Below are 23,976 nucleotides of genomic sequence, written 5' to 3' on the forward strand. Positions count from 1 at the left end.
AATGGCCAATTCACCCTGCTTATTGATGGAAAAGCAAGTTTGCTTAACACAAATGTTTTCCGTAGATAGAGGCTGAATTAGCCATGCAATTCAGCTATGGTGCATCAACTACAACTGTGTTTTCCAGCCTTCTCCTGGAGGCATACCTATCCAGTCAGGTTTTTAGGATTACCACAATTAATATGTATAAGACAAATCTGCATACATTGGTGACCCAGTGAATGAAAACCTATTTCATATGTAATCATTACAGATATCCTGAAATCCATACTGGTTAGATGTGCCTCCAGGAGAGGATTGGGAAACACTGGACTACATGACTAGAATAGCTCTGGTATAGACTGAGGAGGCTCACAAAGCAATGCAGGCAGTGGAACCCCTGCACATGCACAGTAGAGCTCAAAGCTCTACTAGCTTGGAGCCATAAATCCATTTGCTGCCACCAGATGATGTCACCCTACATCTAATGGCTAATTCAACCTTCTATCTACAGAAAACACCATTTATGATAAGCAAACTTGTTTTCTCCCAATATATAACAAAGTCACTGTGATTCTTATTCTGCAATGTGTGCTGACCCAGATGGGCTGTCCTTGCTCTGCTGCTTACAGAATGCTGTACATATATATAATTTTTTTTTTTTTTTTTTTTAAATAAGCTGGGTGTGTGGACAGGGCAATCTGTGTACCTTAGAACCAGTTCCTTTGCTTTGTTGTTGCCTTATTGTAAAAAAACCAGGCTTTGGTGCTGTCAGTTTGACAGGTGGGGCGGAGTATTTGGCCACTGCCTTTAAAGGTGCCGTTTTATTTATGTTGAATTGACAGCGAATGCGGAGTTAACACATATGGCCCAGATTCATTAAGGCTTTTCTCCCATTGTGATTCTATGGGAAAAACCCTTAGTGAATCAGGTATCCGATATGTGAGATCAGTTGACAAACACCTTCAGAATGTCAAACACATTGTGCTGGCCCTGTCAAGCCTGACAATGTGTGAGGAGTTAGTGATTCATGTGGCTGTTGAAAGGAATGCCGTAATAGAAGAAACGAATGGGAAGGCTATTAATTCCTTCGGTATAGATAAATTCAAGGAGAGCCTTGTTCAACACAAGGCTTGATAATTACAGTTGTTTATTTATCTGCTTCCCTAAGACATACTGAATCCAGTACCTACAACAGCACTACAGTGCGGCAGCTTATGTATTAGAAATAGTATTCAAAGAACATTTCTAAAAACAGCTCACAACAAACACATTTCAAAAAAAAAAATTAAATTTGTCTACTAATTCGAAAGACAAAGTGGCAATGGACAAACAGCAATAACAAAAAAATGTTTAAAAATGATAGATTCTCAGAAGAAAAACTCATAATCGTATCATCATAGTTATATTTCTTCTTTATTTCAAAATTTGAATGCCGCTAATCTTCACTAATCCCCTTGCCTTAAATCCCATAAAATACGTGCAAGCTGTTTTAGTTCTTTTACTGTTCGCAGTTGAAGCTTCAATAAAGCATTGCGAAAAAAAAAAAAAAGCTGTCAGTGGAAGAGACTGGAGCGCACGGTGTACGTGTTCGATCCTCAAGTGAGAGCCTGCCTGATGTTTAGGCAGAGGAGAGATGGCAGGAGCCAGGAGCAAGGCATCCGTCTTCTGCTCGCAGGCAGTTTATCTGCTGATCTTATTGACTCAGATCAATGGGCACAGCGCAAGTTTGCAGTGGACGGAAGAGAAGGTGAGGCAGATGTGGTTGATTCTCTTTTTCTTGATCAACTATGTTTTTCCCCACACAGTTTTTTGTTTGAAAAGTAGGGAGAAATAGTAAAGTGATCAGTTGATATTTTATTTTAAGTCTCTGAGGCCTGCGTTAAGACATCTTGTGGAAAGGATGAGAAATGCTCTAAAATGATAAATATGAAGTGCCAATGAAAGCTTCTTTCTTGTATGTAATATTGCAATAAGTAGTCTGCTTCATGTGACAGGGTTCCTAGAGGTTGTATTTTGTATGTCAAATTGTGGTTATAGATAACTAATGGGGATAAAAAGCAGATTTATGCTTAAACATTCAAGTAGTAGATTTTGAAGACTGTGTTTACTAACACCAGCATGTTTATTTTGGGACATTTTTAGTCTTCTCATCTCATAATCTTTTTGTGAACACATTCCATAGGGAAATAAGGGTGATAAATGAAAACTTGAGAAAAATTTCTAAGATGGTTTATTTGAAATAAATCTTAGTAGTGACCTTTTTTAAAATATGTATTTTGGGTGAAAGTGCTGTCTGTGTTGGGTTTTTTTTTATCATGGTGCTAGTTGCATACTGTTTTATTGACAAGCATGGGGACGGTGTACACTTCATGTTTCTGCTTTTTCCATTTTTGTTATTTAGTAGATTTCATATGGGTTCTTTTATTTTTAGAGTAATTCTCCAGAAATGTATTATTGGGAAATACACATTTCAGAGGGGAAAAGAATCACTAAACAAAACAGAAATGTCCTGTTTTGACATTGAGGGGCATTTTCAGCAGCCTGCAGACTTTAGCCAGAATTTTTTTAAGCAGACACTTGCATAAAATTCCAGGGTTTTGCTGGTTACGCTTGGACATATGCACAGGAAGTTACACCTGCTGCCAAATAGGTGTAAGATTTATTCACTGTCTTTTGATAATCTAAAGTATAAATCAATGCTTCCCCCACCTGTTCTCCTCCCCCCCCAGAACATGTACTGCAAATGCAGGGAAAAGTACACACAAAATCATGTTTCACTCATATATTCCCCCAAATAATCCCCCTCCCCCCGGGTTGATTTTCAGAAGACAATTTACGTGCACACATTGGGCTTTATGTGCACAAATCCTTTTGAAAATTACTCCCTAAAAATATTTACAGTGGTAGAGTAAAGAAACAAAATAACTGGACTCTACCACTTTTCAGTTTTAAGTTATTTCACAAAACAAAAGCTATCATGTTAGCTAAATATTGTTTGATCGTATTTTACAATTCCCCTTCATTTAGTGGACTGGATTGTGGATTCCTTATAAATATAAATTCTTACCTCTGTAGATTTATTTTTAGCAGTTTTGAATGGTAAATGTGTTTGAGTAATGCAGGTGTAGGATGTGCATTTTCCAGAAAATAAAGAAAAACATTAAGGATATTTTTTTTTTAAGTATTACAAAGAGTATTACAAAGAGTGAGAAATTGATAGATTGTTTTCTCTTTGCCTCCATTTTAATGAAATTGTTTCTAGAATGTTAAGGATTTTAGAATCTGGGATATGATGCTATGCGTATTAGCTAGGTCTCTTGCACATGGTTTTGTTGTAGCCCAGAGCTATAAATATCTAGCCTGAAAAGATGTAAACATTCAGTGGGGGCCCAAGGCAGCTCAGTTTGAAGATTATAGCTTGCTCTGCCAGTAGAAAGCTGTAATTTAATTGAGTCATGTGGTAGGTAGGAAACGCTCAAGAAGTGATTCAGTAAAGGAGCCCAGGAGGCACAACAGAACCCTTCAGAGTATGCAGCTTCTGGCTTCACACTTATTTTGTTTTTCCCTTAAAAAAAAAAGTCTTACATGCACATTAGTTCCTATTAGATCCAGATTGCTCCCCTTCACTCTTCAACACTAGTTTGATTTGATCTGGAAGACCTGAACACTCCTATTTTAGGACTCCATTTATCAAAGTGTGCTTCACTGTGTGCATCCGTGCGGGATTTTAACCTGCATACAAGGGGCACTATTCCTGATTCATTAAAGGTCCTAGAGCATTGGGGCAGTTTTCTTAAGTGCCTCATAGTTGCAGAGTCCACAGGGACTTTTAGCTGAGATTTTTGCACCGTTTCTTAAAATGTACGAGCAGACTTTCCATTTGAAAACTGTCTCAGGAAAAAAAAGTCGCTTCAGAGATTTTGCCCCTGCTTTCTCTGCGGGTACGTTTTCCACATTAAACAACATGCAGAGTTTTGAAAATGCAAAGCCACGCATGTTGTTGCTTCCCCTAATCTAGCTCTCCCCCAGGTACACCTCTGCACTCTGCTAGTAAAAGTACATGCATTGTGGCCTGCTTTTAGCCATGTGTAGAGTGGGCAATTTTCAAAAGAGTTCTCTACCCAAGATTAAGAACTCTTTTGAAAATTGCTTACCCTCCACATGGCTAAAAGCATGTCTGCCCTGGGTAAGGGAAATGTAGTTTTGTTAGTATTTCTTGATTTGTTGCGTGCTTTTGACCTTGTGGATCATGGTATCTGATCTCTCATTGTCAAACTTTAGGATTGGAAGGGACTGTCTTAAAATGGATTTCTACGGGGGGGGTTGGTTTTTTTTACAGAATAGGATGCATATGGTGTCTTTCCAAGGTTCTTGTTCACATTTAGAGAGCGTGAACTGTGGAGTTCCTCACGGAGACTCACTATTTCCCTTGTTGTTCAATGTTTATTTGGCTCCGTTAGGGAATATTATTCGATCTTTCGTTTTTACCTCTTTTATATATGCAGATTATGTTCAAATTGTTGTCCCATTAGGTCAGGACAGTGATGCTACTCTCTTTCATCTTGAAAACTGTATGATTGTAGTCAGTACTTGGTTAAGAGAAAATTATCTGGTTTTGAATTCCAAAAATCCAGAGATCTTACAAATAGCCAAATTGGAGAAAATTAAATTCTTCATCGATAAGTTATGGTTACAACTACTGAACGTCATTAGGAGTTAGGCTAAATGCTAGTTGGACTCTGGAAAATCAAATAAGTGCAGTTTTACGAACAACCTATGGGCAATTAAAACTGTTTCTGACCTTTGCAGCGTTAAAAATCGGAGGTGAATGCTGTAGTAAGCGTAGTTCTGGATTATAACAATGCTATACATTGGGGCCTTCAAGGTGCTTTAATAAAAAAAAAAAGCACCAGGTAGTTCAGAATCTGGCAGCGAGAATTGTTATGGGCCGGTCTAGACTGGAATCTGCTGCCCCCCTTCTCGTAAAACTGCATTGGTTTCCTGTGAGGTTACGATGTATGTTCAAACTATTGGCGCATGCATTTAATATCTTGCATGGCACCTGTCCTCCACGTATGTCTCAAAGGCTGTATTGGAAATCATCAATCAGAGACGTGTGTCCACAATACTGCTATCAGCTTCAGCTTCCACCAATAAGAGCTTTTTGGCATGTTAAGCTGTGAAATAGATCGTTCTCTATGACTATACCCAAACTAAGGAATGAACCTCCTTTGTCCATCAGGGATGGAATAATTTAATGCTGTTTCACTGTAAATTGAAGACCTGGCTGATGATTTCCAAATTATATGTTGTTATTGTTCTAATCTGGAATCAGCAGTAGGACTGTTTTTCTGTAATTGTATTCTATGCATTGTTATTTTATTGTTTTTATTTTGTTTTGTTTTAAACTCTGTTGTATGTTGCTTTGGAAGATTTAATTTTAAAACCTGGAAAGCGATTTATAAATTTTATAAATAAAAAATAAAATAAATGGTTTTTAAAATTGCCCCCCACTAGATATTGCATAGTAAAAGTGCTGATAGCACATGCATTAAAATGTGTTAACTTGTACATTTAATACAAAAACTTAACTACATTTTGCATTAATTGTTATGCTTATGCATTCAAACACATTAATGCAAATGCCTTACAATTTAAATGAGCAGCTTAGCACTATTTTGCATACTAATTGGCACATTTAAGTTTAACTGCAAAAATCAACATTAAGAGAAAAAAATGAGGCACTACTATTAATGTTAACAGTGCTTTAATGTGCATGCAGCACTGTTGTTGGCATTTACTGTGCATTAATGCTATTTAATAAATAGGACCCTAAGAGGTCAGTATTCAAAGTATTTATCCAGCTAATTTTTATAGCTAGTTAGGCAAAACTCAAGATTTGTGTATTTCCCACTGCTCCCTAATGTAAAAACTGTACTTGAATAGAAGAAAGTGGCACGGGGGTACCCTCTGGGTACAGTTTGACTTTGCCTGGGCAGTGTTCAGGAAAGCTAGTGTTCAAATCCTGCCACCACTCCTTGTGACCTTGGGCAAGTCATTTTCCCTTTGTTGCCTCAGGTATAAACTTAGGCCTAGATTCATCAAATTGCTATAAATGTAGCAGAAATAGTGCCCACAATTTAAAAAAAAAAAAAAAAAAGGTTGTGGTTAGGCTAATTTCCTGTGTACCGCATCACATAGGCAATGTTCACAAAGCGCGGTACATTATCGTGTCACCCATTACATCAGCACCTCATTTTACACGTCGTGTGTTGATTTATGCTTGGCGTTGTATTTTTCCAGTTTATATATTACCGGCTTCCTGCAGCTGCCTCTTTGAGGGTGGGTCAGGTATTTGGAGAAAGGAGAGGAGAGTAGGTGAGTGGTCTAATGAGAGTAGCTTTTTTTCTGATTACCTGAGTAAGTTGTCTTCTATTGTCCTCTTGTTTCCCTTTCCCTTAGTCTTTGGTCTTTGTAGGAGTGAAAGTTTTTGTTAGTTTGTTGTGTTTGTCTTTCTGTCTTTGAGTTTGGTGAGGCGGAGTGGAGAGGTTAGCACATGAGAGGTGTGGGAAGAAAAGAGAGAACAGGCATCAGGAGAGGAGGGGAGGACGAGGGCAGAAGTGCTAGGTGGAGGAGTAGGGACAGGAGTAGAGATAGGCATGGATAGGAGATGGCAGAAGGGAGAAGGGATAGGCAGGCGAGTATGGAGGGAGGAGGTCAGCAGGCTAGGGATAGATAGAGCAGAGGGGAAGCGAGGGGAGTGGGAGTGAGAGTGAGGAAAGGGAGGACACCTCTCCAGAAGTGGAAGTGGCAACCCGTTCTGGCAGTCAGGCAACAGGGCATTGAGGGCATTGAAGTTGAGCATTGGGACAATGAAATAATTATCACAGGGGTCCTCAAACATTATGTCATGCTCTTCGGTAACCGCGCGGCCAGGACATCGAGGACATCCAAGGGCCAGATCTGGTGTACCATTGCCAAGGTTATATCCAGGTGCAGCGGTATGAAGCAGAGTGGGGAACAGGTTGCCCACAGATACGTGACATAAGGGCCCAATTGAAAACAAAGGTGTCGAACAGGAACAAATATATACAACAGATCACAGGAGGAGACCTTTCTCCGATAGTGCTGACACCGATGGGGGAGCGCCTCATCCAACGGCTGGGACAGGATCTGTTTAAGGGAATGGCTGAGTGGCTGGACACCACGCAAGCTGGAGCTGGTAAGTTCACCTCACCTGTAAATGGTAAGGCTGCTATAGTTGTCCACATAATTTGGTATAAAATGCTCACATTGATTGAGATGCAAAGTGCACGTCTCATGCCAAACGGTACATATGTACCTCTTGGCTTTATTACTGATGTCTTTTTTGTTTCCACAGCTCCTGCCCAGAACTCTGCTGTTCAGAGTCGTTAAGCCCCAGGGCCCAGCAGCTCAGGAGCACTGTTCATGCCCCCTTGCTGATGGACACACAGACACAGATCAGTGAGGAGAAAGAGGAGGAGTAGCAGCACCAGTCTCCTGAGCACAAGCAGATAGTGGAACCCCTCGGCTCAGCAAGCCCATTGTTAAAAATCCCATTTGTTTACAAGAACAACTCTGAATCTTTTACGTTTCTTGTTTTATTATATATCATTCATATACTATACATACTTACACCATTCATTGTGAGACTAAACATATCAGCCTTCATGGAGGAACCCAGCCTGCAGTGGGAGCCATTTGAGCCACCGCAAACTCTGTCGAGCACACCACGTCACCAGCATGAGGCAGCAGACACTCAGCAGGAGCAGCCCACCAGACCCTTCATGCCACTTTTAGAGGCCAAAACAGTTTGCGCCACAACCAACACAGAACCAGCACTGGCACTGCCACGACACCAGCACCATGTTGCGTTCATGCCTGCTTTCGCCCTCGCTCCACCCTCTCTACCTGTGTGGTGACTCCCTCCGTGCCTGATGGACAGCTTGATGCCACGGTGTCTCCGTGACGCTCTCCCAGGCGTCCCCGGGCCGGCTTGACGCGGATCCGCGATGTTCCTGATTATGTAGGGCGCGCGCGCTCCGAAGAATGTACCAGCAAGGGCGTGAACCTCAGGGACGTCCCCCTGTATTGACATCATCCGCTTCCAACATAAAAGATCTTTACTTTTGCTAACAGATCGAGTTAGCAAGGACTCCGATTGGACTAGTTTCGGCTGTCCAAGACTACTTTGCACCCAAAGGATTGCTTGCGGGATTTCCATCGGACCCACTTCACTCTTGCAACATTGCCTCTGCGGACCTACCAGGGGCCTCTTTCTCTATTTCAGATTACAGAAAGGAACCGGTACTCACTCCTCGAGGCCCATGTTCCTAAACTCTCTGAAGACTCGCCATTGCCTGGAAGAGATCGCAAGAGAAGGACATTGTGAGTTCTTATTTCAGACTACAGATAGGAACCGGTACTCGCTCCTCGAGGGCCTATGTTCCTGAACACTCTGAAGATTCTCCTTGCCCAGAAGCTATCGCAGGTACAGACATTTGTGATTTCTTATTTCAGACTACAGATAGGAACCGGTACTCGCTCCTCGAGGACCTATGTTCCTAAACCCTCTGAAGACACTCTATTGCCTGAAAGCAATCACAACAGATGGACATTGTGAGTTATTATTTCAGACTACCGATAGGAACCGGTACTCGCTCCTCGAGGGCCTATGTTCCTGAATACTCTGAAAATTCTCCTTGTCCAGAAGCTATTGCATGTACAGACATTGTGAGTTACTATTTCAGAAGGTATATAGGAACCGGCACTCGCTCCTCGAGGGCCTATGTTCCTGAACACTCTGAATATTCTCTATTTGACTAGAAGCTATTCCAGATACAGATTATTGTGAATTACCATGGCTCTCTCAGAGCTTTCCCTGGAACCAAGTACTCGCTCCTCCAGGGCCTAACCCTTTCCAGCTACTGAGCCATCTCAAGACCTTATGTGAGTTATCATCTAGTACTGGCTATGTATATCTGCATATCCTGTCTATTCACTATCTACAGTTTCTTTGGAATCACAGTTCCAGTATCTGAGGGATTTCAGCCCTGCCGGGCATACCAGCTCACTTCTGCCACCTCTGGTGGTTATACTACCTAACTAATAAAAGAACTATCTGTGTCTGTCTCCATACTCCAGCCTAGCCGGTGGTCCCTCTCGGGACTCCCTCCTGGGGGCGCTGTCATCTGCCATTGACCCAAGGATTCACCTGTCTACTTTCTGTCCAGCTGAGCACCATCTCTAGTACTCCGCTGGTACAGATTGCCAACTCTGCAGTCTATGTCATAACACATTGCCATTCCTTAGCAGACCCTTAGTGCGCCTGAGGAGTGCTGTCAACAAACAAAGCCAAGCTCTACATGAACAGATGGCAGCACACTCTCAAACTCTGACAATGGTGGAAACATCATTTAACAACATGACCAGCATATGACTCAGATCTTACAACACATGCCCGAACCGCCATCTGTGCCTTCCCCATCATCCTAGGACTCTGTTATGGTTACTGATGTTTGGGTGGATCCTTGGACACTGTGGCAGCTGACCACGCCCACGGGGGGCAGTCCCGTGAGGGACCACGGTATCAGGCTAGACTCTGGACACACAAACACAGATTTGAATCTTTATTTAAACAGTTTTGGAAACCACCAGAGGTGGCAGTAGTGAGTAGTAGAAGTTGAACCCGGCTGGGCGAGTATCCCACAGGACGCTGGAACAGCGAATCCTCTGCTTGGATGTGCTGTAGTGGAAAGAGACTGAGAGTTATGAGAACACTGTGAGAAACATACAGAGTCCCAGGTAGAATAGGAGAAGCTCCGAGACAGGGCGAGCAAGCTCTCGAGGAGTGAGTACTCCTCGAGAGCTTGCTTGTATTGTACTCACACAGCTATTCCACTAGATGAGAGGTCTGGCACTGGAACAGAGGGCAGGCCCTCGAGGAGCAAGTACCTGGTTCCAGGGAAGCAGTACTGTGGAATAGATGGTAGTTGTACTCACAGATGGAAACTGTTAGTGAAGTCTTCCAAGTAGAAAAGATGGTAGATGCAGGCAGCGACTCAGGGAACATGGGCCCTCGAGGAGCGAGTCCCGGTTACCTGAAAGAAGCAGAAGAGGCCCCCGAGGAGTGGGTACCCCATTAGCAATAAGAGTTCCAGATAAAGCTGGAATGGCAGAGTAGCTTCGGTACGGAGAGCGAATCCCATCCTTAGAGTTCCGGGGGGTTGCTAACTCGATTAGCTAGCAAAAGTTGTAGGCTTAAATATCCGGGCAGCGTGACATCATCTCAGGAGGATGCCCCTGAGGTTTGCGCCAACGAGGAAATAAAGATGAGGGCAGCGTGCGCGCGCGCCCCCTATGATGCCTTAGAGGAGCATGGCGGGAAGCAGCACCTAAGCCGGTCCGGGGACGCCGGAGAGGACGGCAGACAGATGCCGCGGCAGCCAGTAGTCCGAGGTGAGCAGGAGGAGCCAGGTAGGCGGGGCGAAGCCGTCGCAGACCGACGGTCGCAACAGACTCCATGCCCCGCAGCAGTCCCTGGCCTAAGAAACAGCCCATGGGTAGGTTCCTAAAGACATACTGCCCCCAGGTGGCAAGCCAAGCCAAGCCATGGCAAAGGGCCATGAAGAAGCAGACCTGCTGACATTCAGTGACAACTAACAAGATTTATCCAAAGAAGCCTGGCTGGGCCTCTGTACAGATTTTGTGTGCCGGCTAGATAGAAGAAGCCTGCTGGGCCTGTCCTAACCATAGAGTTCCTGTGCCAGTTAGATGGAAGAAGTCTGCTAGACTCATCCTAACCACAGAGTTCCTGTGCTGGTTTGCAGAAGGGGATGGTATACTGTCTGCCACTATTGTCTTGCTGTCTAGTTCTAAAGCCCTCCTCAATGCTTTGCCCTTACTCAGCCTCCTTGATGTGTTTTCCAGTCACGGTCCAACTGCTGCCTCTTCTTATCATGTCTCATCTCTTGCTACTGATGCTGGTGTCTGTCTCATCTCATCTCTGCTCATCCTGCTACTGCCTCCATACTGGTGTCTCATCTCATCCCAGCTCATTCTGTTGCTGCCTCCAAGCTGGTATCTCATCTCAGTTCAGCTCAGCTCATCCTGCTGCTGCCTCCATGCTGGTGTCTCATCTCATCTCAGTTAAGCTCAGCTCATCCTGCTGCTGCCTCCAAACTGGTGTCTCATCTCATCTCAGTTCAGCTCAGCTCATCCTGCTGCTGCCTCCATGCTGGTGTCTCATCTCAGCTCATCCTGCTGGTATCTCATCTCATCCTGCTGCTGCCTCCATGCTACTGTGTCTTCTCTGGGGCTCTTGCCTCCATGCTGCAGTGTCTTCTCCTGGGGCTTCTGCTTCCATGCTGCGTGTCTTCTCCTGGGGGTCCTGCTATGTTCTTCTTGAACTCTGCTGCCTTGGCCCTTAGGCTGTCCCCTTGAGTGCACTCTTTCACATGGATTGTCTGTGGGTTTCTTGTTAACATCACATAGCAGCACAACTATCAGCTCTAAAATTAAAGCTGTACTGTAGCTAGTGGGGTGCCACTTTCGCTTTCTATCTTCTTTGCTGTAATCATGATTATGCAAAAGGATAAGATGGAAAGACTGTATATAATGTTGCCATTTGGATTAATATATGTACAGATCTACACTCACTGTGTGCTGTTCATTTCAGTTACAATGTCATGTGCAAGATGGCCGCTCGGGAGACTCACTCGGCGTCGGATCCCTCGGGCGTGTTTACTTTGAATTTTCTTTTCTTGCTGCAATTTACCTGCGATGGGGAGAAAACGCAAACCAAGGACTGAACCCTACCTTGTGGTCCCTCCGACGTTGCCTTTCTCTGGCCCGATGGATGCCCATATGGTGCGCAGCGTCACAAGGTCGGGGCTTCAGCCGCTGGAGAGTGGGGGAGGGGAATTTGAGCTTCCCTTTCTCCCTGGCTCAATATCGCCACTCAGCCCCCTGGGGGAACACCACCAGATGATCCTGCCACGATGAGAGGTGCCCTGGAAGGGAGGTGTATCATCGGGGCAAACTGGCTTGGGAAGAGATGTGTTGCTGGAGGAGCCTGCTGGTGCTGCTGGAGAATCTCCTGTTTTGAGAATATCTACTGTGGTAAGACCTGCAGTTTTCTCCCTTGAGAATATATGGGAAACCATAGTGGAGATGAGAATTTCTATTTTGCAGCAGTTACTTTCAGTAAATGCTAAAATTAAAGAGGTGGAAGATAAAATAAAAGTGTTGTCTAATACAACTATAGAACTGGAACAACAAGTATCTGTTATTAGAGCTCAAGTCAATGGAATACAGCAGGTCCAGTCAGTAATGACTGGTGAAAGAAACAACCTGTTGTTGAAAATGGAAAACTTGGTCAAAAATAGAAATTTGAGATTTATAAATGTTCCTCACATACCGTTAATCTCCCCCAAGGAGTTGTTCAGAAGATATCTTATGGAAACGCTTCAGGTCACTGAGAATTTGATTCCACCAATCTCAAAAATCTTTTTTATGCCAAAGTTTAAAAAAAGGGAAGATCAACGTGAAGGAATAACACCTTTAATACCAGTTTGAGAGCAAAGCCTGAATATTTTAGCAGTCCTGGAGACTTCGGATACTGAAGGGGCAGTTTCTGCAACGTTTATAGTGACTTTAGCCCTTGAACCGGATAAAGACTGGTTAATGAGATTGTGCTTTAGGCATAGAAGTAATTGTTTCTTGGGATGTAAAGTCAGAGTATTCCCAGATGTCTCACGCGAGACTCAAAAAAAGGAGGAAAGCTTTTCTCCTATTGAGGCCGCAGGTCTTACAAATTGGAGAGGCTTTTTTCCTTAAGTTTCCATGTAAAGTGCATGGTAAAGTATAACAATAATATGTATGTATTTTTTGACCCACCACAATTGACATAGTTTTTAATAGGAAAAACTCCTGTGATACCAGTAGTGTCCAGTCCAAATACACTGAGTTCCCCATAGATGGAATAGTCGCTGCTGTTCTATTGTGAAAAGATTTTTTACTTAGGTTGGGGAAATTTCGCCGCGCCCCCCCCCCCCTCCCCTTATATGAGGATTTATATTAGAGAAAGGAATAAGAAATTGATTGGAGAATTACCTGTAACTAAATGTATCCTATTCTCTGTATTTCTGTGTCAAGATGTATCTTGCAATTATTGAAAATACATAAATTTAAAATTTAAAAAAAAAATCATCATGTGCAATTTGATATCTTATCCTTGCAGAATGTGATTACCAAAGATGTTGACTCTCTTTCAATCTGTTGACATTTATTACACAACAAAGTGGTCACTGGTTGGAAAAAACACTTTCCGGTTGTTTGTTTTCATTGTGTGCTTTTTGTCTTAAGGGTTGACTAGGTCAGAGGTTTGGATCTACCTGACCTTGCATGCTAGAGTGCCAGTGGCCATTCCAACTAGGCACTTTTCTGGCAGGCAAGACCATATGGCCTAGAGCCTACAACCAAAAGCTCATTATATGCTCCCAAAGAAGACAGCAAGATCTAAACAGGAAGATCCTTACTGTGGAGATTCATAATTGACTACAGTTGCCTTCTCCAGAGACCACACTCTTAGCTACTTTTGGGTAGATGCGCATGTATGTGAGATGGGCACTAGTTAGCTAGTGTTTACCTCCATACGCAGTCCGGTGAAATAGGTTTAGAAATGCTTGGCTAGAGGTGCAGTAGGTATGTTTTCATTCTGTTGGAGTCTATAGGTTGTATAGTAATGTGAAGGTCATAGTGCAGCTATAACAAACCATTGGCCTCTTCTATTGTGAAGTTGTATCAACTTTGACCAAACTTTGACCCTGCTTGCGGCATCACGTGGCTGCTCTTCGGCGCCCCCTACGGCTCGGCGCCCTAGGCAACTGCCGAACTTCGCTTAATGGACCCGCCGGCCCTGTGTGTGGGGCATGCATATGGGAGTAGGCGTGTGTGTGGGAGAGGGAGAGAAGTGAGAGTGAGCATGTATGTAAGAATGAGCATGTGTGAGTGAGTGTTGAGTGAACATGTGAATGTGTTAGTGTGTGTGTGTGTGAGAGAGGAGAAAGTTTGTATGCATACAAACTGCCACGACCTTCCCCCCACCCACCCCCAATCCACAAAAATCTCTGGGTGACTGGAAATGAAATTCCCAGGTATGAAAATAGAAAGGTGTCAGAGATGCACATTTCCCAAAACTATCAGAGATAATAAAAGACCTCACAAATGGAAATGCCATAGACTCCTGGGAGAAAAATCAGCTATAGCAACAAAATATGTTCTATCCTGCCACCAGGCCAGAAATTTAATCTGACAAGGGACAATATGAATCAGCATCAGGACCTGAGAATTATCCTTGTTGTCATTTCTGGTCTCTATAATCTTATTTTACTATTAGCACTATTATATAGTTTCTTCTCTTTTTTTCTTTTATTTTAACCACTTTATGTACTACTATGGCAATATATGCACAGATTTTCATGCCAATAAAGTCTTCTAAATCTCTCTCAAGTGTCAACCTCCACGCCCCAGTAGTCTATTCATTAGTACCGAGTGCACAGAAGTAGAAAGAGCAGGCCCATCTTATCCCCAGGAAGTAGCCCTAAGGTGATACTGGCTCCCGAGAAGCAGCATAAAAACTAGCACATTAAGAAAAATGGTACCAAAATTGCTATTGGAAGCTAAGGAGTGAAGTGAAAGTTAGTACTGCTCTGAATAAATTGAGTTCTTGCATCATAGTTCAACTGCTCTATACAAAAACTGGGAACTGTGAAAACCACCACTTCCTGTGGAAGATCAACCTGTTCAGTTAATTTCTGTAACTCCTGGGTGACCGAGTTACACAAGAAGAAGAATGGGCTTCTTTTAATGGCAGGAGGAAGAGTTATCGCTTTATGACCCTCTGGTGATTATAAGCACACATCAATCTTCTGGTGTTCCCAATTAAAATGTCTGTACTGAATAAAAGTATATAAGAAAATATTTACAGAACAGTCTCTTTCCACTCCATCACTCTTACTTTGGTAAGGCAATTCACTTAAGCAGGTTTACAAAGTTATAGCATGCAGATTATTCATAGAACTGATGGATGACAAAATCCAAGTGCTAGCACACTTAAAGGTGAATTTTCAAAATGTTGCACACCCCTATTAGGAACTTTCCTCTTCTAGGATGGGCTCACAGCTCCCTATCGCTTCCTTCTTCTAGCAGGGACATATCCACTCCTGAGAAATGAAAACTGCTTCCTGCCTCTGTCAGAATTAGCTCAAAAACTGAACCTTTCCTTCTGAGGTCTGTGCGCTACCACCTAATGGCAGGAACCATTAACTGCACTCACCATACTGGCGTATTCTCTAAACCAGAGAATAAATGTATCCTTTACTAAGCAAATGACAAAGAGGTCCCTACATTTCTTTTGTAAATGAAGTCGGCTCACTTTGGGAACCACACCAGCTGAGTAGATCTGTTTTTATTTTAATTCGAGGACAGAATTGGTATGTTAGCCACATAGAGAGATTATTCCATCTTCAGCCCACTATATCAACCGATAGACCAATTGATTAAATAATCCTACAACCAATCAGGACATTCCTCTTCCTGCCATATCAAATACATTTACTGTATATCAGTCCTAGATGTCTCCCTAATGGGGGAACATGATGGCATCAGAGTAGGATGCTGGAAGTCTGGCTTTCCCCTATTAAGCAAATTAATATTAAACCTGTGATTATGCAAAGCCATAGCTTGTGTGCTTGCTTTTAGAGAAGTATTATGCTTGGTTGGAACAGATTAGTTCTCAATGCTGGTCCCATACTTGCTGGAGCATTGGTATTTTGCAGTAGACTCCGTTTTGTGTGTTTGTGAAGACTTGTTTGGCTGTCTGTTGGGGGTGCCGTGGCATTTGGTGCTGGAACAGAGGAGGAAACTCTCCCTCCTCCTTCCTCAAGGGAGAGGGGTACAAGAGCTACCACGCTCTGTGGGGTGTGGGGAGATGAATGGTGGAAGAAAGATCAGGGCAGCCGCTGAACGTTTTAGAAATAGCACACCAAGGGGGAGGAAGAGCAACTGGTAAGAACATAAGAACATGCCATCCTGAGTCAGACCAAGGGTCCATCAAGCCCAGCATCCTGTTTCCAACAGTGGCCAATCCAGGCCATAAGAACCTGGCAAGTACCCAAAAACTAAGTCTATTCCATGTTACCATTTCTAGTAATAGCGGTAGCTATTTTCTAAGTCAACTTAATTAATAGCAGGTAATGGACTTCTCCAAGAACTTATCCAATCCTTTTTTAAACCCAGCTTTGAAAGGTAGACTTTGAAAAAACACAGTAGCACTTCATGAGGCAGGTGAAGTAAAGAGAGATCAGAGATGCTGGGGGCAGGGTTAGGGAGGATTCTTAAAGAAAGCTGGCCAAGTGCTGATTTTAGTTCTGCTGCACAAAGCTGAGCATCCTATGTTTAGCCAGGTAAGTTTTAAACGGTTATATTTAGGTGGATTTTCTGCTTAAAATCTAGTCAGCTAGGTCTGATAGGAAATGAGCTTAAACTTAGCCTGCCAAAATTTGGACAGCTAGGATTGGTGAACAGGCCTCGTGTTAAAATGTACTTGTTCGTTATTAGTGTTGCATAACAAAGCAGAAACTTCAGTTCTAGGAACATATAAAAAATTGCTTGTGAAATATTGAGAACAATTTAAAAAGTGTTCTTATGCACATTGCCATCAGGTTCTAAAGTAAATGAAAGAAAAGAACAGCTCTTCTAGTATTTCCATGGAAAATACATGTAAGAAATGTATAGAAGGCAGGCTCAGAATACCTTAAGGGACCGGTTTTAGTTATCTGGCCCGGTCCACTTTAAGACATAATCCAGCAGGGAATCCTGGACCCAGGGCATTTCCCTTTGCAGAAGGATAACTAGCCAGGAAACAGAAGCTCAGAATATGCCAAGACTACATACATCTAACCTTTACTAGGAGTTTTCCTTTGCCAGACTGCTGAGATAAGCAGGCCTGTTTTGCTTGTTTTCTTTACGTAAATAATAAAGGTTTTGTGAAGAAACAGCCAGAGTCCAGCCATTCTATCCTCCAACAAATTCCCAAGCCACTAGCCACTCCCAAGCCACCACAGGCACAATAAGAAGTAGAACTGCAAAAGTATTTTTTTAAATATAGCAAAAATAAAAGAAGAATCTTTTACATGCTTATCTGTGCTACTTTTACATATCTGGAAATCTCATGTCACCTTAACAGCATGTTAAGGTGAATGCATTTCTCAATTTCACCTGCTATTATGCATTGACGTTCATTATTTGAACTTACTGATCACTGTTTCAAGTCCCTGAGGTCAGTGGCCAGGAAAATAACATCAGAGTGTTTGTAGCTGCCAGAACTTTGTTTGCAATAGCAGATGTAAATCGATCTTCCACAGTCTTTGCTGTTATCTGTTCTTTTATTTTTAAAGAAAAAAAAAAAGCAAACTAGAATATCCTAGCTGAAGGTTTTTTCAGGCCATCCAGTGCTCCTACCATGTGACAGGGGCTGGCCAATGGCACGGATACCCTGTCACATGGTAAGGGCAAAGGGCTATCGGTGCCATTTTGATTAGTGGCAGCCGACAGCCCGAGAGCGGGAGATGGCTCCTGGGACCCCCACTGGACCACCAGGTAATTTTAAAAAGTTTTGGGGGGGGGGGTCGGGAGGGTGGGGGAAGCTGAAGGATATGTTTTAAAGGGTCGGGGTAGGTTTTTTGTTTATCGGCTCGGGCGCAGCTGATAAAAAAAAAACCTGATCGGACCGCACGAAAAAGATTTCACTATAGTCCCCGAACCAGGAATCGGAACCGATTCCAGTTCCGATTCACATCTCTACTAGGAAGGGAAGATCTTGAGATGTCTGAGGTTTTGTCAGATTTTTGTAAACATAGAAACATGATGTTAGGTTTTGAGCTTTTGCTAATGCAAGCTTCAAAAATGCAGAATTCAAATGTGCCTTTATTCAAAATGGCAATATCTATTTACATATAATTTGCATCATCTGTCTATATAATTTGCATTCTTTTTGTTTCGTCACTATCAGTCACGCTCAAAAGCACATATTTGCACTACTTTTTTAATGCTTGATTCTGGTTCCTTAGGATCTCCTCTTGGTGCCCCACCCAAAGTTATCCCTTAGGAACGGTAATTAGAGGAGAAATTCAATTAACCTTTACTGGCTTCCTGTGGGTGTGAACATAACTGCACTTCGGAACATAGTCTGGCCTCTCTGTGAGCAAAATTGCACACAATAGGCCTGATTTTAAAAAGCATTTACATGATTAAAATTAGGTTTTACATGTGTAAGTGGGTTTTTAAAAAATTGCTGCAATATATGACACTGAATTATCCATAGGATATTTAAGTATAAATGCCCTTTACACGCGTAAAGGCAATTTTTAAAATTGGTACAATAATATGTTACATTTTCACATGTAACTCCTTTTAAAACTATCTCCAATATGCAACAGCGCATGTACTTTTACCGGCTCGGACAAGTACACATATGCTGTATAATAGTGCGTGTAGTTTTTGCCACTGGGTAAAGTATGTGAACCTCAGAGATAGTGCAGTTCCAAAGGCAGAGGGAGGTCAGGGCAGGCATGTACTTGCCTTTTATGTCTGTCATTTTTATCAGGGCCTTCCACTAATAATGTTACGCTCGCCACCCACAACAGCCCCGCGGTGCGGCCCTCTCACCTCTCTATTCAAGCTTCAGGCTCCAGCTCCTTGTCATTGGTGGCGGTGGGCCATGAGTCCCGACCTCGGACTTCCGCCAGCACCTCCGGCCCTGCTCTGCTTCCCGGGACCTCCAGCCAGGATGCCTCCATCCGTCGGGCCTCTCTGCGGGGTTTGCGGAGAGATGCCGCCGGCGGTGCCGTGCCTCTCCCTAGGCGCGCACACCAGTGAAACCTTTAAAGGGCCCACGGATGCTGACGTCAGTTCCCTCAGCGCTTAAATGCTGAAGCCTCGCACTGAAGTGTTGCCATTGCAACAGGTCTCCTTGGTCTCCTGTTCCTGGTTTCCTCGTACTCATTGCTTCTCAGTGAGCCTTGCTTCGTATTCCTGTTTCTCCAAGTTCTTGGTTCCTGTTCCGTGTTCGTCTCGTCTGTGTGCTGATTGACTTCCTGGTTCTGACCATTGGTACGTCTGACCACGCCTGTCTTCTCCGTGCCTTGACCATTGCTACGTCTGACCACGCCTGCCTTCTCCGTGCCTTGATCATTGCTACGTCTGACCACACCTGCCTTCTCCATGCCTTGACTAATGCTACGTCTGACCACACGCCTGCCTTCTCCGTGCCTTGATCATTGCTACATCTGACCACGCCTGCCTTCTCCGTGTCTTGACTATTGCTACATCTGACCACACGCCTGCCTTCTCCGTGCCTTGACCATTGCTATGAACGACTTCGCCTCAGACTTTCTTGAGTCCAGAGTTCCATGTTGCTTGCTACACCTTCCAAGTGCCGCCGCTTCCATTCAAGCTTGACAGTGACACCTCTGTACCTATCCTCTGGATGCGGACTATTAAGGCTTCGGCCTTCCTTTGTTCAGGCACCTTCTGTTCCAAGGGACAGTGAGAAAGCCAACCTCCTTCCCCACCCCCAAATTCAGTCCAGTCAGGAAAGCAGCTAGGCAGTGAATGGAAGCCCCAAAAAGGGTCAAGTGAAAAATGACCCATCTATAATTTTCTTTCACTGACAATCAGTAATATTGGTAAGTTTAGAGTAGATAGGATGAGCTGTTCTTGAGGTATCATACATTTTATTTTATATATATTTATATACTAGCAGAAATATTCTTTGCCTGGGTTAGAGGACACCTCACAAGTCCCAAGAGTTAAAATCACTCCATGTAAAGAATATGAATAAGTAGTAATAATAATAATATTTTTATTACCTTTTCCATGCTTTACCTCCAAGATACTCAAAATGTTTTACAATGAAATACATTAAAACATAGTGAGGTTAATTTTCAAAAGCATTTTCTTTGGTTAAACAGTGGTTTACCCCCAGAAATTTAGATCCTGATTTTAAAAAGCATATACATGCATAGAACTGGGTTTTACTCGAGTAAATGCATTTTATTCAAGTAAATGGGCTTTTGAAAATTGCTACAATATATGCCATTGAATTGTTCATAGGATTTGCTTGCATAAGTGCATTTTACATGCATAAATGGCTTTTGAAAATTGCTACAATAGTAGCTAAATTTATACATGCAAATCCTTTAGAAAGTTTACCTGTTAATTTTTGAAATTGACTTCCTGATATGAGCATAAACTTACGCATTAATCTCCTGTATGTGTGTAAGTTTACCTGGACTGAGCAGGGGTGTAGTTGCACTTACACAGTAGGAGGGTAAATTTAAAAAGCATTTACATGTGTAAAATTGGGCATAACACTTATATGGGTAAATGCACTTTACCCACATAGTAGGTTTTTAAAAATTGCTACAATACATGCCATTGATTTGTCCATAGGATATTTACACATGTAAATGATTTTTAAAATTGGTACAATAGTATGCTCCATCTACAAGTGTAACTCCTTTTAAAATGACCTCCATACTTTTGGAAATTTAACAAGTATGCATATAAATTTTCATGGGAAATTTATATGGACAGATGTAACTTGCAATTTGGTGGGATACTTTTCAAAGTGGTCTTAGGAGCATAAGTCTTCTTTGAAAATTGATGTAAGTTGTGTGCATATTGCTCGCAAACGTTTGTGCAGCATTTCAAAAAGGGCAATTCTTAAACTGCATGAAGAAATGCAAAGACAGCTGGAACTTTTTATCCCAAACTTTGTATCAGTTTTCAAAGAGAAAACTTTCTCTTTGAAAACTGCCTAAGAAAAAGAACCTACACAATTTTGCATCTCCTATTTCTGCGGATATTTTTTCTGGTTAAAGTTCTGTGCATACTTTTGAAACTTAAAACATATTTGCATACTTGCAAGCCCATTGTGGGTAAAATTATGCACATAGTGGAACTATCGTCATAATTTTAACTGCAAATAGCATGGGCAGCTTTCAAAGACTCCATTTCCATGGGTAAAGCTCTGTTATGCCCTCAAAATGCTATAATGCCAAATATAATTTAAAAAACAAAACAATAACACAAACATAAACTAGCAACAAATACCATTTATAAATAAAGTAAAATACTTATAAGCGTACATCCTCCCTATAGAATCAATAATTTCAGCACACACAGCAGGGTTTGCTGACAGTTGATTATAAAACTATTACATCACACCATCAATAATTCAGCATATAAGGTCTGACAATTAAGTTCATGAACTCATCCTAGAAAAAGTGCTACATACCTCATTGCTGAATATCACTACGGTCACCTTTGAAGTACTCCCCTTGGGAAGCTATGCACTGACGCCAACACCTAGTCCACCCTTCAAAGCAATTTTGGAACTCTTTTTCTGGAATTGCCATCAAAGCTATCGTCGTATTACCCTTGATGTCTTGAATGTCATCAAAATGTCTTCCTTTCAATATTTCTTTTATCTTCGGATAAAGAAAAAAGTCATTGGGGGCCAGATCAAGTGAGTAGGGAGGGTGTTTCAATACAGTTATTTGTTTACTAGCTAAAAACTCCCTCACAGACAGTGCCGTGTGAGCTGGTGCATTGTCATGATGCAGGAGCCACACAAAACTCCAATCAACCACATCAGATAGACAGAATAGCAACCAAATTACCCTTTACATACCTATTTATAGAATGCCTCCCAATCAACACCAGCATACAAGCAATAAGGTTGAATCAGAAAATTGAGACAACAGTTTTTTGTGAAAGAAACAGACAGGAACTCTATCCTCAATTTTGAGAGCTTCCACCCCAGGCGGCTTAGAGAGTGTCCCTGTAGGTCAGTTCTTGAGGTATAAGAGAATTTGCTCCTCGGTTACTGACTACAAGGAAAAGGCAGACTTTTATGTCAGAAGTTGTCTATTTGATATGGTTGATTGGCATTTTGTGTGGGTCTGATGAGGGGTTCTTTGCTGGGGGGTGGAGTATGCATGTGAATGTAGTGTTTGTGATGTGTGGACTTATGGATGTTGAGTATTGAAAGTAGATTGTTGTTGGGTAAGTAGAGGTGTATCGTGCATGTTTGGGGTGAGGAAATATTTGTTGTGCTTGAGGTTGATTGGTTAGCTGGATGTGCGTTGAGGTACGGGGGTTGAATGTTTTGAAGACATGATGAGATAGGTTCTGTGTTTAGGTTTCAGTGGTTGGTCGGATGTATGGTATGCGTGGTTTAATGTTTGTGTTGGGTGGTTTAATGTTTGTGTTGGGTGAACGTAATGAGATAGGTGTTATGGTTGTGTCTTATTGGTTGGTCGGATGCGTGGTGTTCGGGGGGCGGAGCTATTGGGTGTGTTTGGTTAACGCCATCTTAAAAAGGGAAGGAAGACGCCATGGGGTTACTGACACCTCCAATTGTAAGCTTCAAGCGGTTGGGCAGAAGGAAAGCTCTTTGTTGACGTTATAATTGGTCGGTTTGATAAAAAATCCCTGCAATGGGGTATGTTTTTGTAAGGTAAGAGCTGAGATATAGATGTTATAGAATTTTGTCAACTTGATGTACTTTGAGTCGGTCGTATGTTGTGTATTGAATTGTGTACCTTTTGTTTGAATAGGTACATGAGAGTCTGGTATTAAAACAGAAGTTTTTGAAGTTGCTACTTGAAGTGATTGTGAGCATTGAGGAGATATTTTAAGGTTAGAGTGCATTTAAATTCTGAGTAGATGTAAATAAGGAATGTAAGGAGTGGTAATGTTAGTAAGATCAATATTCTTAGTTAATAAAATGTCTTTTGATTATAGGTTGAATAGCAGTAAAGGAGATGGATATTAGCAGTCTGTGTGAATACGGGAGGAAGTGAGTTGCGGACTAGGGATATGGAAAAAGTGACATTTTTGAGATTTATTGTGGTCTTATATGTGTTTGAATTTTGTTTTGAATAGAAGTAAAGGAGGTGGACATTTCAGTCTGTGTGAATACGAGAGCAAGTGCTTGGTGAAGAAGGAGATGTCGACTTATATATGATCTGGTCGCAAGTTGTTCCCTGAAGAAGCTTATGCGAAACAAGGATCCGTGTAGAGCACATTGGAAGGATCCTGTATGGGCATATTGGAAGGATCCTGAGTGAGAATATTGACAATGGGGCATATGGGAAGGATCCAACGTGGGATTAAGAAAAATTTGAAAATATAGGGTTAAAAGGATAATCTTGTAGAGTGGCTCTTCTGGGATTGTGATAATGTGGCACTTTAGAGTTTTATAAAGGGTGGGTGATTGTATGTGGTGTGAATGTGATTGAGTGTATGTGGGGTGTTTTATGATACTGTTTTTGAATATTTTTCACATGTCCATATCTTTGATATGTTCTCATCACAAGTGATGTGAAAAACTGATTGAAAAGTGAGTGTATTTATTGGTATAAACCTCACATGTGTGTTTTTGATATTGTAATGATGAATAAAAATGATGTTATGAAATATTATGATGTAATGTTCTAAATTATAGGCCAATAATAATTCTTATATGCATTGTATCTTTGGGTAATTGGATTTTGATGATTCCCTATATTTACATGTGGTTTATTAATGTTTAGGGAATATGTATTCTCTCCATATTTGAGTACCATATCAAAAAAGGTTAGCAGCATTGCTTTGACTCTTGATTTGGACTGACGGAACTTTTTTGGTCATGGAAAATTGGCTGATTTACATTGTGCACTTTGACGCTTTGTTTCAGGGTCGTATTGGTACACCCATGTTTCATCACCAGTGATAACATGGCCCAAAACTTTGTCTTGCCTCTCCAAAAGGTCTTGGCAAATTTCGACTCTCCTTTGCTTTTGTTCATCGGTGAGCTCCTTTGGAACCATTTTTGCACATACCTTTCTCATGCCAATATTTTCA

At 42.1% G+C, this 23,976-nt stretch overlaps 1 protein-coding gene across 1 annotated transcript in view; it reads left to right on the forward strand.

The window, feature by feature from the left end:
* The first annotated feature begins 1,540 nt into the window (after positions 1-1,540).
* Positions 1,541-23,976, forward strand: part of QPCT (glutaminyl-peptide cyclotransferase) — a 116,008-nt gene continuing 93,572 nt past the window's right edge. Inside the window, exon 1 of the mRNA XM_029594100.1 lies at positions 1,541-1,729. Within this exon, the coding sequence (XP_029449960.1) occupies positions 1,616-1,729 (114 nt within the window). The 5' untranslated portion in view covers positions 1,541-1,615. The remainder of the gene's footprint in view (positions 1,730-23,976) is intronic.

Source organism: Rhinatrema bivittatum, chromosome 3 (genome assembly GCF_901001135.1).
Source record: "Rhinatrema bivittatum chromosome 3, aRhiBiv1.1, whole genome shotgun sequence".
Taxonomy (NCBI): domain Eukaryota; kingdom Metazoa; phylum Chordata; class Amphibia; order Gymnophiona; family Rhinatrematidae; genus Rhinatrema; species Rhinatrema bivittatum.